Below are 14705 nucleotides of genomic sequence, written 5' to 3'. Positions count from 1 at the left end.
TTAGGTGCCTTAGTGCTGCGGAGAGAGCAGAGTCCCTAGACCTCAAGAGGGCCCAGCCAGGCCCCTGCCTGGAAGAACCAGGTGCCTGTGGGGCAGAGAGAGGCAGGCCTGCAGCCCAGGGTGTTGGAAGGAGGCCAGAGTCCAGTGCCCTTCTCAGTGCCCCAGCCTGTCCATAACAGCCTGGCCAGAGGGAGAAGGGCTGCCCATCTGCCTCGGGCCCAGGCCTCTCTTCCCCGGCAGCAGTTCTTAGCCCATGCAGAGCACAGCAAGCCAGGCCTGCTTCTGGCTTGGCCCCAGCCCTACCCTGGATGAGCCCCAGGGCCCTCCCGTCCAGGGTGCTGGCCCTGCTCCCCTGACTGGTCCCCCTGGCCCACAGATCACTGACTCAGAGGCAGCCCTGTTACTGGAGAAGCGAGGAGCCACTCGTTATTAAGAACCTATTATAGGCCAGACCATTTCTGCATCTTGGACCCTTGATCTCACACCAGCCTTGTGAAGTAGCTGTCACCACCTGCTCTTACAGAAGAGGAAACTGAGGCTTAGAATGGCTGAGTGACCTCCAGGCCCTTGCGGTCAGGAAGTGATATAGCAAGGGTTCAAACTCAAGCCTCCAGTCTCCAAAGGCCACACTGTTAGAGCCTCATGCTCAGCTGAGGTTGGAGAGGGAACAGCTGCCGAGCACAGGAGCTCAGCCCCTAGACCCTGGCCCGTCACCACTTGACCTGCAGTGTGGGGGACCATGCTCTCCCATTGTACGTCGGCGTTGTCCCCCCAGCAAGCACTGTGGCTTTCTCAGCAAAGTCTCTCACCATTGGAAAGTGTGTAATAGTCACTCAGGTGATGCTCCGAGTGAAGACAAACCTCCCAGTATCACCAGAATCCAAGCTTCTTAATAAAATCTCAGCTGTCATCCCGTGACAGCTGGCAGGCCCAAGTCACGTGGGCTCCAGCACCTGGTGCCCTAGCAGTTGGATGCTGGCTCCCTCTGGTGGCCTGAGGTGCAGCTGCACCTAGCTGGGTGCCCAGCTCCCAGGCTGCCTCATTCATTTCTATGGGGAGGCTACTGTGTGCCTGGCCCTGTTTGGCACTGGGGATACAGCTGTAGACCTCTCTGCGGTGCTCACTGCCCAGCAGGGAGGCGGACAGCACATAGACAAGGCAAATAGGGCATATGGTGGAGCGGATGGGCACTTTGGACCCACATAAACCCAGGTGCCTGGGATGAGGAGTGCTGGGGGCCTGGGGAGCCCTGGCTGTTAGATGAGGTGGCAAGAGAGACCTCACTGTGACAGGACGTTTGAACAGAGGCCCAGAGGAACAAGGGCCAGGCCACGCTGTCTCAGATGCTGCTGAACACGCTGGCAGCAGGTCAGAGAGACCAGAGCCAGGTGGGGTAGACGGGGCATTGCTGTAGGGTCTTAAAAAGAAAATGATGTGGCTCGACTTATCTTAAAAGGGCCACTCTGTTGCTGAGCTGAGAGCGTAGGGGCAAGTGCAAGGAGGCCAGTCAAGGCCACCATGGCAGTCCCAGGCAGAGCTGCCAGGGCAGGGGTAAGGGAGGTGAGGGAGCGCCTGGAGTCCAGCTCTGAGTCTGAAGGGAAGCCGAGCACGTGTACTGACTGAGTGGCATGGCCGTGGGGGTGAGGGCTGAGGAGCCACAGACAGCTGCAAGCCAGAGGCCAAGCCACCGAGGGGCCTTGGGAAGACCTCAGGAGGGTTGGGGTACACAAGCAGGAAAGGGGTTTGAGAGCTGGCAGGGTGTCAGGTGTCCGAGAGAGGTGCTGGCTAGGCCATTGGATGGAAGCATCTGGGTGTTGGGACAGGCCTGGGGTGGATTACTGAGCGTGCAGATGGTGTCTAAAACACAAGACTGCATGAGTGCATGGAGGAGCCAGTGCCCCCAGAGGGACCCCAGGGCCTCAGTGTTGGGTGCATCGCTGAGTAGGCCCTGCCTGGAGGGGAGATCCCAGAAAGGAGGGGGCCCCAGCCAGGTGGGGAGAGGGAAGGGCCCACAGGGTCAGGTGCTGCCAACAGCTAAGAGGAAGGGTAAGAGTGGCCAGTGGATTTGGTGACGTGGGGGTCACCAGGACTTAGCAAGGGCGATTTGGTAGAGGCAGCGGGGCTGAATGCCCAACTGGAACTGGTTCCAGGGACGGCAGCAGGAGACAATTGTTCCCTCGGGGACTCCCTGGCCCTGAACTCTCTTGTCACCCCACCCCAGGTGTTGCCTGTGTCCTGCGAGGCCGCGGTTCGCCCCTGGAGTCACCATCGAGGAAGACAACTGCTGTGGCTGTAATGCCATTGCCATCCGGCGCCACTTCCTGGACGAGAACATGACTGCGGTGGACATCGTCTATACCTCCTGCCATGATGCGGTGAGGCCGGGCAGGGCTGGGGCCTGGTGTCAGGAGCAGGCAGCTGAGGGCCTAGGGTGCCGAGGCTGTCCTTCCAGGCCGGCAGGAGCCCTTGCTTGGCTGGCGCTGGCTGACTGCAGCTTCCAGGCATCCCTAGCTGGGCAGACCAGAGGTGGCCCCCTCCTCTTCCCCAGACCCTGGCTTGCCTGTACCACCTCTGGGGCTGGGAAACCAGACATCAACCCCACACCCAGTGTTTGGGTTGCCGAACCCTAGCCCTTTGGGGAAAGGAATTGAGGGCAGAAGCAGGGAGGGGCAGCCATCACCTGGACTCAGGGGCAAGTGGTGGCACTCAGGGCTGCCAGAGCCAGCAAGGAGCTGGGAGGGCAGGGCAGGCCTGTTGCTGGGGTCGGGAGGAGATCCCCAGTGACCCTGGGAGCCTGTCAGCCTTTCTGGCGGCAGAGGCCCTGTGGCTGGTGGAGCCAGAGTTCCTGGCCAGGAAGGAGACCTGCCTAGGTCACTTTCCCTGAGTCTGGCCCCACCAGGGCCGCTCAGGCTCACGAGCTGCCCGCCTCCTAGGTCTACGAAACGCCCTTCTACGTGGCGGTGGACCATGACAAGAAGAAAGTGGTGATCAGTATCCGGGGGACCCTGTCCCCCAAGGTACGCTGCCCATGGCTCCCAGCCCCCGGGGGTGCCTGCCTCCTTCTTCCTGTCCTCTTTAGCCCACCCCTCACCTGTCTCCTCTCTCCCCAAGGATGCCCTGACTGACCTGACGGGTGATGCTGAGCGCCTCCCCGTGGAGGGGCACCACGGCACCTGGCTGGGCCACAAGGTAACCCACGTCATGGACCCCAGGACCCCTGGGCTTCTTCCCTGCCCTGCCAGTGTGCAGAGGCATGTATGGTTGGGGGTTCCTCCCTGCTCGCTGGGCTCACTGGAAGAGATTGGTCAGAGAGGCATCGATTAGTCTGGAAGGCCCATTGCGGCCCACTGCTGCGACCCCACTGCCCTGCGCAGCCCAGAGCCTGACCATGGAAGAACCCGAGAGGCAGCTAGGGAGAGATCATACCAGCTTCATTAGCCACACTGCCCCTCTGAGCCTCAGTTCCCACCTGTGAAATGGAAGTGACATGATCAGCGTGTCTGCCAGCCCCCACCGCCGGGTTGTCACGAGGCCCAAAGGGAAAAATGGATGGGGCAGGGTTCCTGAGCTGCAGGTCACTGTGGGTTTGCTGGTCACTGGGAGGCCTCCCACCAACACCTCCTTCTGTTCCTGCCCACCCAGGGAATGGTCCTCTCAGCTGAGTACATCAAGAAGAAACTGGAGCAGGAGATGGTCCTGTCCCAGGCCTTTGGGCGAGACCTGGTGAGGCATTTTCCATGGCACCAAGCCCTTTCACACCTGGGTCCCCCTCCTCCAACGCAGCAGAAAGAGGAGAGGATGGATGGGTGATGGAGCCTTGCACCTCCCACACAAGCCAGGCTCCTGCAACCCCTTCGAGCCTGGCTTCCAACCCCTCCTCTTTTGTGCCAGATCCTGTGGGCATCCTGCTCCGCCCCACCTACAGTCATTGGGCACCTGATTCATGCCAGACACTAGAGGCACAAAGATGATTCAAGGCAGGCGGCTCTTAAGCCTCATAGCTGCAGAACTGTTTGTCAGAAGGAAACATGGAGAGGCTCAAAATACAGAGCAGAGAGAAGGGGTGCTGCTCTACCTAGGGGGGAACTGAGTCCTGCCCACTGGCCACGGTCTGTGCAGGTAGCTCCTGAGGTGCCACCAGCTGCCCTTTCCAAAGCAAAGCAGGCTCTGGCCTCAGGAGACTTCAGTCTAGTAGTGAGGGTAGAGAGATGGGGTCAGGTAACCACATGTTTATAGTGATAAAAAGCTCCATCCCAGGTACAGATGCAATGACTAGAGGGAGTGAGCCACTCCTGGAAAATCAGGAGGGCTTCCCCAAGGACATAACCTCTGAGCAAGGTTTGGAAGCGTAAATAAGAGTTTATTAGAACAGTCTGCCTAAGCAGTCGCTCTGTGGGGCCCTGGCTTGGTTCTCTGTGCCCCAGCATTCACACAGCACAGACATGATCCCAGGACTCTGGGAAGATGGGAAGACCCTCTGCCTCCCTTGGGTTGGCTAAGACAGTCGCTTGGCAGGCAGTGGGGCAGGGCTCTCAGGCTTCTCTCGGTCTCCAGGGCCGCGGAACCAAACACTACGGCCTGATTGTGGTGGGCCACTCCCTGGGCGCGGGCACCGCTGCCATCCTCTCCTTCCTTCTGCGCCCACAGTATCCGACCCTCAAGTGCTTTGCCTACTCCCCACCAGGGGGCCTGCTGAGGTGAGCCATCTGGGGCCTCAGAGTTGGCTGGGGCAGTTGGGACCAGTGGAGGCTGAGGGTTGGCTGGTGCTAGGGGCTGGACTGGGAGTCTGACTTCTGGTCACATGGAGGTCTGGGAGTGGCCTGGAGGGTGGAAGGTGGGGGCTCTGAAATGCCATGCGCCCCCCAGGATCTACCCAGCAAAGCCTTACCAGTGGGAAAGACAGAGCAGGGAGCAGGCAGCCCAGCCTGCCACCAGCCAGCTCCCCGGGAGCCATCCCAGGAGTGCAGGAGCAGGGCTTGCTTGTGGCTGGGCCCCCGATTCCGGAACACCACCACCCCTTCCCCTTGGCCTTAGCTTCTGCTTCGGCTTCCCTTGCAGTGAGGATGCGATGGAGTATTCCAAGGAGTTCGTGACTGCTGTGGTTCTGGGCAAAGACCTCGTCCCCAGGTGAGTCCTTGGCCCCGCTCCATGGTCCCTTGCCAAGCTGTTCCTCCCTCCTCCAGGCCTCTCCCCACCCCCTAGCCCCCGCGTCTCTCTCACTTCGATTCCTGTCTCTCAAAGGACCCCACGCCACCCCCCCACCCTTAGTTGCCTGGTGGTGAGAAGCCCAGGTGAACGCACGTGCTGGCTCCCGCCCTGCCTGTCCTCTCGCTCTTCGGCTCTGCTCTGGGGAGCTGCTCTGTGGACGCCTCTCCACCCCATGCCCCTGGCTGATGTGTCTTGTCCCAGGGGCGTGTGCCTGCCCCTCTGCCCCGCCCCAGACCTCTCATAGCCCCTGACCAGGCCTGGCTGATGGCCCTGTCTCATTCCCTCCCCAGGATCGGCCTCTCCCAGCTGGAAGGCTTCCGCAGACAGCTCCTGGATGTCCTGCAGCGAAGCACCAAGCCCAAAGTGAGCCCCCACCTGGGCACCCTGCCTCTGTGCAGCCTCATCTGTCCCTGCCCTTGACCCCCACCAGTTTCTTGGGACAAAGCACAAGAGGCCCTGCCATGGGAGGCCAGGGCAGGGTGTGGCTGGTGTCGTGGAAACTTCAGGAAGTCAGACCCTCAGCATCCCCAAGCTCAACCCATCCAACCCCTGTCATTGTGCAGATGGGGAAACTGAGACCCAGAGTGGGAGGGACTTGCATTTGCTCACATAACAAGTTAGAACAGAATCAGGACAGGAACCGAGAGGCTCCCATCACACAGAGCTGGGAGCTGCACGGTCAGGAGAAAGCGATCCGGAGACTTTGAGCGGTGAGGAAAGGCCTCTGCCGAAGCCTCTGAGATTCCCCAGGCTCAGGGAGGGCTGGAAATGACCTGTGGAGAGGATTTGGGTACAGTTTGTTCTGATTTTCTGCTGTGACCAAGAGGAGAGGGTCAGCCCTTCCTAATCCGCATCAGGTCTCTGGAGGACACTGGCGGGCGGGTTGGCCAGGTGGGGGTGGGGGTGGGGACATGGTGGCCAGGCACACTGAGGCAGGCCAGCACAGGAGGAGAGGGTCCTCTGTGTGGTCACCCCTCCTCGCCCCCTGCCCCCTGCCCCCTGCCCTGGGCGGGCCCTCAGCCCATTCACCGTCTCAGCCCCATCTGGACTGTTCCCAGCTTTGGTGCCCTAGACCCTGTGGCAGGCAGGGCCCTGGGCCAGGTACCAGGTGCCAGGCGGTGAGCAGGGCAGCAAAGCTTTGTGGGACTTTGCCTGCCTGGAGGAGCCTGGTTCTGGGGAGGTGGAACTGCTCCCACCAGATTAGTCCTGGGCTTTTGTCAGGCCAGGCCTGGCAGGTCCAGCTGGACTCAGCTCCAGGGAGTGTTTGGCCTTGGACTTGTGGAGTGACCCAGAATAAGTCCCTTCCCCTCACTAGGCCTGTCTCCCCATCTACTAGATGAGGGGTTGGCTGGGCTTCCAGCCCCTTGCCAGCCCTGAAATTCAACAATTCCATGTCATCTGTCCTTGGCACCTTATTGGCCGTCTGGCCACCGTGCACCTCAGCCACTGCCTCTTCAGGTGGGCACCGACCTTTAATACTCTGGCCACTGCCCTTCCCCTGCCCCTTTGCCATCTCACCGCCCACCTCTCACCTGCTGAGCCCCCCTTCTCAGTCCCCCTGCCCCTGCCCCCCAGCCAGTGCCACTTAGCTCTGTCCCCATCTCTCCCACTCCACCCCACACAGTGGCGGATCATCGTGGGGGCCACCAAATGCATCCCCAAGTCGGAGCTGCCTGAGGAGGTAGAGGTGACTACCCTGGCCAGCACGCGGCTCTGGACCCACCCCAGCGACCTAACTATAGCCCTCTCAGCCAGCACTCCACTCTACCCGCCCGGCCGCATCATCCACGTGGTCCACAACCACCCTGCAGAGCAGTGCTGGTAGGTTCTGCCAGGGTCTGCTGCTGCAGGGGGTAGTGGCCAGGGCAGGGGCAGTGGAGAGCAGGGCCGGCCTTGGCTCAATCACCCCTCAGGGCTGGGGGTGGAGGCTGGAAGAAGATGACCCAGGGCCTCCATGGAGGGGTTTCCCCAGCATCGGGCTCCGGAGTGGAACAAAAGGCCAGCCCTGAGCAGGACTCCAGGCGTCTTTCTCCATAGTTTGGCTTTGCCTCCAGTGTCAGCTCTTCCCTGATGTCCCCCAGGGCAGCTCTCCCGAGGTCCATTTAAAAGTAGGTGCCCTGGAGGGCTCACCCCTCAGGCCCTGGCCAGCTCACACCTCAGTTGTCACTTGGCTTCACCAAGGGAATTCCTCGAAGACAGCTGTGAGCAAGGTGGGGGCTGCGCCAGGAGAGAGAACAGGAGCAGGCAAGTGGGTAGACCTTTCCCACTGTGCTCCTTCAGACGGCTGGGCCCTGGCTCCTCCCTCCAGGGTCGGCTTCCTCCCCTGACACAAAGCTGGTGAGCTGGGCCATGCAGCAGGTGGAGCAGGTGTGGACCAGGCCAAAAGCAGGTCGAAGGCTGTGGAGGGACCATGGCTGAGGCCCAAGGTCAGCCTTTCCCAGGCTGAGAGCAGGGCAGGAGCCAGGCCAGGGAACAGAGCCCTGCTGCCAGGCAGGCCAGGGGCCTCCAAACCATGCCGGCTCTGCTGAGCAGGGCAGAGAACAGAGCCAGGAGGCCCTGGCACCGAGGGCCAGGCCGCCACCCCACCCTTAACTCCCCTCTGTCCATGTCCCTCTCAGCTGCTGTGAGCAGGAGGAGCCCACGTACTTTGCCATCTGGGGCGACAACAAGGCCTTCAATGAGGTGATCATCTCGCCAGCCATGCTGCATGAGCACCTGCCTTATGTGGTCATGGAGGGGCTTAACAAGGTGAGGCAGCTCCCGGCAGGGTATCACCAGGGAACAAGGCACTGTCACCCCATCAGAACCCCGTAAGCACTGTCAGATCACTGCCCAATTTTACAGACAAGGGTGCTGGGGCTCAGAGAAGTAGGTAGCTGGGCCAGAAAGCCCCACTCAGATACTTCAACCTCACACCCCTGGCTCTATCCACATCACCACGTTGCCCCATGGTGGGGAGGAGATAAGGAGACTCCCAGGGGCCTGTCCCTGAGGCAGGCTCAGCTCAGAGGCCCAGAAGGCCACCTGGCCCTTAACAGATGCATGGGCAAGCAGCGACAGCCACAGCTATCTCCTGGCTGCGGAAAGGCTGAAGGCAGGCAGGGCAGGAGCACTCACCGGGCTGTGGGGTGAGTCGTGACCAGATGGGCAAGTCTCAGGCCTTGGGGAGTGGTGACCTCAGGAGGAGGAGAGTGGGACCCAAGTGACTCCATGAGGCTCTGCTTGGCCTGAGAGGCCTGGGCCCTGGCTCCACATCGGCCCCACGATGGGGCCTGATGTCCCTCCACCACCCCCAACCTCCTCTGTCCTGTCCTCAGGTGCTGGAGAACTACAACAAGGGGAAGACCGCTCTGCTCTCTGCTGCCAAGGTCATGGTGAGCCCTACCGAGGTGGACCTGACTCCTGAGCTCATCTTCCAGCAGCAGCCACTCCCCACGGGGCCACCCATGCCTGCTGGCCTCGCCCTGGAGCTGCCGACTGCAGACCACCGCAACAGCAGCGTCAGGTGAGCCTTGGTCACTCCCGGCCCCACCCCGGGGTGAGTGTGGTTCAGAGCACATAAACTTGTGTGCATGTGCGTTTGTGCATGCACTGCGCTCAGCTCTGCACACGTGCACAGGAGGGGTCAAACTCACCCTCTGTGCTCTAGGGCTCTCTTGCTGTGCTCCAGCTGTCCCCCAGCCTGCTGTCCCTGAATCCCACATGAGCCAGGGGAGGCACACAGACCCACGAACCCCGGGGCACAGAAGCACAGATTCACTCTTTTTTTTTTTTTTTTTTTGAGACGAAGTGTCGTTCTTTTCCCCCAGGCTGGAGTGCAATGGCACAATCTTGGCTTATCCTGCCTCAGCTTCCCAAGTAGCTGGGATTACAGGTGCCTGCCACCATGCCCAGCTAATTTTTGTATTTTTAGTAGAGATGGGATTTCACCATGTTGGCCAGGCTGGTCTTGAACTCCTGACCTCACGTGATCTGCCCGCCTCAGCCTCCCAAAGTGCTGGGATTATAGGGGTGAACCACCGCGCCCGGCCTGCACAGGTTCACTCTTACACACTTAGACCCAAACAGATGGACACCCATTTACTTACATATTTGTGTTGAAGCTTACACACATACATGTGCCCACAATTATTAGTTATAAGTACACAGGTCACCCCCTACAGACATGCACATGTACAAGACACACACCAAGACAAAGGTGGAGACACATATACAAGGACACACGAGGACAGGCAGCTGCTCATGGAAATGCATGAATACACCCGTGCGCAGACCCAGACACACAAGCCAGCTGACATACGCAGACATCTGGTCTACACACTCATACACATGAACAGAGGCATGCACACATGCTCACAGGGGTGTGCACACATGCTCACAGGGGCGTGCACACATGCCCACAGAGGCACGCACATGCGGGCCGCAGTGCCCTTGCTATTCACACACTCTTTAAGGGGTGCGAGGCTCTTAAGTGGTAGTCCTTCCAGGGGAGGATTGTCCTGCCTTTGTAGGACCTTCCCACACAGGCCCTGTGTGCTTGGTCACAGATCTGGTCAAGAGGCTGCTTCCTGGCCCTTGATAGGGACACCAGGACGTCTCTCCCTGCCATTTGTGCATTTCCTGTGGCAGCTGCACAACCAGATGAAGAAGCCAATGTCCATTTCTGGCTGCGGTGACTGCTGCAAGCCACCCACTCCCCGCCCCATCACTCACTCCCTGCAGGCTGGTCTTCGGAGCCAGGGGCGCCAGGCTCCCCACCCAGCAGAGGGCTGCGGCCCATGGGAGAGACAAGAGGAGACCCGGATGAGGAAGGAAGTGATGAGATTCCTGGGAGTGGCACCCAGGGTTGCTGGCTCTGAGATTGGGGTGGAACCAGTTGGGCAGCTCTGGGCAGGGCTCTCTCCCTTCCCTGTCTCCCTGCTGCCCTCTGTCCCTCCCTCCCTCCCTCCCTCCTTCCCTCCCTCTGTCTCTCTCATTCCACTGTGGCCTCACGAGTGACCTGGGGCGGCCTCACGAGTGACCTGGGGCGGCCTCACGAGTGACCTGGGGCGGCCTCACGAGTGACCTGGGGCAGCCAGTCTCTTGGCGCCTCATTCTCACATTGGTACAATGACAGGGGTTCTGGTGCAGAGAACCCCAGAGGCACTCTTGAAGTCCTAGTGCTGCCAGCAGAGCCTTAGCCCCTCAGGGACCCCCCCACCTCGGCTCAACCCAGCATCAACTCTTTTGTCTTCTATCTTGGGTTCTTATGAGTTGTTTTTAAAAAATAATCATTCCTGGCTGGGCGTGGTGGCTCACGCCTGTAATCCCAGCACTTTGGGAGGCCAAAGTGGGTGGATCGCCTGAGGTCAGAAGTTCAAGACCAGCCTGACCAATATGGTGAAACCCCTGTCTCTACTAAAAGTATAAAAATTAGCTGGACATGGTGGCGCATGCCTGTGATCCCATCTACTCAGGAGACTGAGATAGGAGAATCGCTTGAACCTGCCTGGGAGGTGGAGGTTGCAGTGAGCCGAGATCGCACCATTGCACTCCAGCCTGAGTGACAGCAAGACTTCGTCTCAAAAATAAAAATAAAAAAAAATAAGCAGAAGCTGGGCGCGGTGGCTTACGCCTGTAATCCCAGCACTTTGGGAGGCCGAGGTGGGTGGATCACCAGGTCAGGAGATTGAGACCATCCTGGCTAACGTGGTGAAATCCCATCTCTACTAAAAAATACAAAAAATTAGCCGGGCATGGTGGCGGGCGCCTGTAGTCCCAGCTACTCGGGAGGCTGAGGCAGGAGAATGGCGTGAACCTGGGAGGCGGAGCTTGCAGTGAGCCGAGATCGCTCCACTCCAGCCTGGGCGACAGAGCGAGACTCCGTCTCAAAAAAAAAGCGTTCCCTGCCCCCGACCATCAGCAACTGCTAAATGAACTGTACCCTTTATTCCCCGCAAGTTCCTTTTAGCCAGGGAGCTGAGGTTCAGTCCCCTCTCCCTTCTGAGTCTCATACCCCTTGCTCTCCCCTCTCTCTGCAGGAGCAAGTCCCAGTCTGAGATGAGCCTGGAGGGCTTCTCAGAGGGGCGGCTGCTGTCGCCAGTGGTTGCCGCGGCGGCGGCCCGCCAGGACCCAGTGGAGCTGCTGCTGCTGTCCACCCAGGAGCGGCTAGCGGCGGAGCTGCAGGCCCGGCGGGCACCACTGGCCACCATGGAGAGCCTCTCGGACACTGAGTCCCTGTACAGCTTCGACTCGCGCCGCTCCTCGGGCTTCCGCAGCATCCGGGGCTCCCCCAGCCTCCACGCTGTGCTGGAGCGTGATGAAGGCCACCTCTTCTACATTGACCCTGCCATCCCCGAGGAAAACCCGTCCCTGAGCTCGCGCACTGAGCTGCTGGCGGCCGACAGCCTGTCCAAGCACTCACAGGACACGCAGCCCCTGGAGGCGGCCCTGGGCAGCGGCGGCGTCACTCCTGAGCGGCCCCCCAGTGCCGCGGCCAATGACGAGGAGGAAGAGGTTGGCGGTGGGGGTGGCGGGCCGGCCTCCCGCGGGGAGCTGGCGCTGCACAATGGGCGCCTGGGGGACTCGCCCAGTCCTCAGGTGCTGGAATTCGCCGAGTTCATCGACAGCCTCTTCAACCTGGACAGCAAGAGCAGCTCCTTCCAGGACCTCTACTGCATGGTGGTGCCCGAGAGCCCCACCAGCGACTACGCCGAGGGCCCCAAGTCCCCCAGCCAGCAAGAGATCCTGCTCCGTGCCCAGTTCGAGCCCAACCTGGTGCCCAAGCCCCCACGGCTCTTTGCCGGCTCAGCCGACCCCTCCTCGGGCATCTCACTCTCACCCTCCTTCCCGCTCAGCTCCTCGGGGGAGCTCATGGACCTGACGCCCACAGGCCTCAGTAGCCAGGAATGCCTGGCGGCTGACAAGATCCGGACTTCTACCCCCACTGGCCACGGAGCCAGCCCCGCCAAGCAAGATGAGCTGGTCATCTCAGCACGCTAGCACCCCAGATGTGTGGCCAGCCGGGCCCAGGCAGGAGCAGGTGGCCCCGTGGGCACCTGGTGCCTGGCCCCTGCCGGGCAGCTTTGAGGACAGATCCCCAGGGGCAGTTTAGCCTCAGGCATAGGCATCGCTGCTGAGCTGGGGGTCCGCATCCCTACCTCAGCTTAGGACCCCCAGAGCCAAGGTGGCTGGGATCTGGTCTCACAGATGGGGAAAGATGGGGAAGGGTATGGAGTGGGGAGGAGCCTGGGCAGCCTGCTGGGTAGGCCACACTCAGCCTGACTGCCCTCCATGGGGGCATTCTGGCACCCCCTGCTCCAGGACAGGCCATGGGCAAGCTGCCTCCCATCACTGCCTGCTGGCTGCTCTCCCAGGGGCCAGGTGGAGAGCAGTGTCCCCCAACACATGTATTCTCGTCTGTGGTCCAGGCCGGCATCTGCCCTGGCCACCCCCCAGATCTGGTGCCTGCTGGCCGGCCCCCTGGGGTGCTCCTGCCGAGGTGGCCTGCAGTGCTGTACATGTTTACAGAAGCTGCTGGGCTTGGCTCAGGATGTGTTCTGGGCTTGCAAGCCCCCAGCCCAATCATGTGTTCAGTAGCCATCCTCCAAGCAGGGCCCAAGGCAGCCAGGGGCCTGGAGGGGCCAGAGGAGGGTGGGGTCAGGGCTGCCCCTTCTCTGCCTTGTGCCTCTCATGCTGCCTCCTCTGCCCATGGGTCCTGGGCACCCAGGCCTGCCCTGCCTGCTGGCTACTTCCTGGCTTACCTTCTACCCCCAAGGATCCTCGCCACCCAAAGGGTGGTGGGCACTGCTGTGACCACCCCAGCTGCAGAGTCAGTGCCCTGGGCGGAAGGAAGGCACTGAGAGCCCCCTTCCTCTGAGGGCCCCACCTGACTCCTTGGTGTCACCCCCACCATGCCTAGGCAGCTCTGGGCCCTGGGATCTGGAACCAACACACCCCTGTTCCCCTCAGCTTTCCCTCCTCGCTGGCCTGGGCACCCTCCTGGGAGCAGGCCTTCCTCCCTCCCACCCCCAATGTCCTGTTGGTTGGAGGTGGGGCCAAGAGTGGGGTATGGTGGGCCTTGGCTGGAGACCTCTGTCCACTGCCCAGGGAGGGGCCTGGGGCTGGGAGCAGTCCCGGTTTAGCCTGAGGTCCCCACAGGGCTTCCTCCCCTGCTGGGTTTGGGAAGCAGTTAGGGAGATAGCGACCCGGAGTTTCCCCAGAAGCGGGGTGGGAGGGTGTGCATGCTAGTGTTGGCGCGTGTGCATGTGCATGAGTGTGCACCGTTCCTGAGGAAGGGGCCTCTGGGGCTGCCCACCCTACCTGCCCTGCCTGCCTGCTGCCCCTCCCAGCCTGCCAAGAAAACGGTAGGGGAGCATGATGGGGCCTTTGAGGCAGGGTCGCAGGGACAAGCTCAGCTTTAGACACCATCTGTCCCCATCGCGCCTGCTGCTGTGACCCCTGTTTTGGAAAACTGGTGTGTACCGAGGCGCTGACTGCACGGCTGACCGCCTGCTCGTGCCTTCATTCTGCAGTGGCATGGTCCCTCCCACTCTGGCCCCGCCCGCGGCCTCCCTGGGTGGCCGAGGCTCCCCTGACCAAGAGATCCCCATCTCATGATCACTGGTACCTGGGGGCCTGAATTCTGGCCCCTGGCTCCCCACACAGCTGGGACTGGCCTGGATGGCTGTCCTGGGAACCCCTGCCCACCCTGACAGAGGGAGCTGGGCCTCCCCTCATCCTCTGTAACTCCCGCCTTCACCAGGCTCAAGGACACCCTGGCCCTGCTGAGGCAGACATAGCTTCAGCCCAGCACAGAAGCAAGACAAAATCAGTGGCTCTTAGAGTTTAGAAAACAAGACAGACTCTCAGAGGAAAGATCTGACAAGCACCCCGGCCAGTCACAGGGAGAGACTTGATGTCTGGCCTTTTAATTCCTCCTCTGCCAGGGTGGGTCCTGGGACCTCTAATGTGGGCATGTCGTCCACCCCAGGACTGAGCCATCAGGGACAGACCCCCCACCCCCAAGGCTGCAGCCACACCATGTTTCAGGCTTGGGGCTGGGGCAGGCTTGGGCTCAATCCTGGGCACCCAGGGGCAGCCCACCCCTAACCTGGCTCCTACCCACCTCGCCCCTGAAGGATGGGCCTGCTGCACGTCTCCCTTCTCCACCCCATACCACACTGGGGGGTCTGAGCCACCCCCCTCAGCCCCGTTGGGCTCAGACCGACCCCCACTCCATCCCCAGACCTGCAGCACAAGTGCGCGGGCCTGTCCTCCCCGGGGCCTGGGCGACTCCATATGCAATCAGTAGCGAGCAGCCGGGCCCCACAGACCCTCACGCACTCTCTACGTGCCATTCTCCCCAGACTCTTTTTGTACTTAATGTATGAAAGATCCAAACTAATATTGCTGTAAAAAGGAGAGACAAATTAATATAGCTTATTCTATAAATATATCTGTATATAAAGGTTTCTGTATATTGTATAGAGCTGTGTATAAACTGGATGTAGAAGCAC

At 60.8% G+C, this 14705-nt stretch overlaps 1 protein-coding gene across 4 annotated transcripts in view; it reads left to right on the top strand.

Moving 5' to 3' along the window:
- DAGLA (diacylglycerol lipase alpha) overlaps positions 1-14705 on the top strand; it is a 67265-nt gene extending 52560 nt beyond the window's left edge. For 3 of the 4 annotated variants that reach the window (XM_054439106.2, XM_054439105.2, XM_054439103.2), the window contains exons 10-20: positions 2222-2375; positions 2934-3017; positions 3112-3189; positions 3643-3723; positions 4555-4697; positions 5059-5127; positions 5499-5571; positions 6833-7029; positions 7827-7956; positions 8526-8713; positions 11229-14705. In XM_054439106.2, the coding sequence (XP_054295081.1) occupies positions 2222-2375; positions 2934-3017; positions 3112-3189; positions 3643-3723; positions 4555-4697; positions 5059-5127; positions 5499-5571; positions 6833-7029; positions 7827-7956; positions 8526-8713; positions 11229-12189 (2158 nt within the window). In that variant the 3' untranslated portion in view covers positions 12190-14705. The remainder of the gene's footprint in view (positions 1-2221; positions 2376-2933; positions 3018-3111; positions 3190-3642; positions 3724-4554; positions 4698-5058; positions 5128-5498; positions 5572-6832; positions 7030-7826; positions 7957-8525; positions 8714-11228) is intronic. The other variant, XM_063670864.1, reaches the window with a different exon arrangement.

Source organism: Pongo pygmaeus, chromosome 9, assembly GCF_028885625.2.
Source record: "Pongo pygmaeus isolate AG05252 chromosome 9, NHGRI_mPonPyg2-v2.0_pri, whole genome shotgun sequence".
Lineage (NCBI taxonomy): Eukaryota > Metazoa > Chordata > Mammalia > Primates > Hominidae > Pongo > Pongo pygmaeus.
This window is presented reverse-complemented; position numbering and strand designations above follow the sequence as displayed.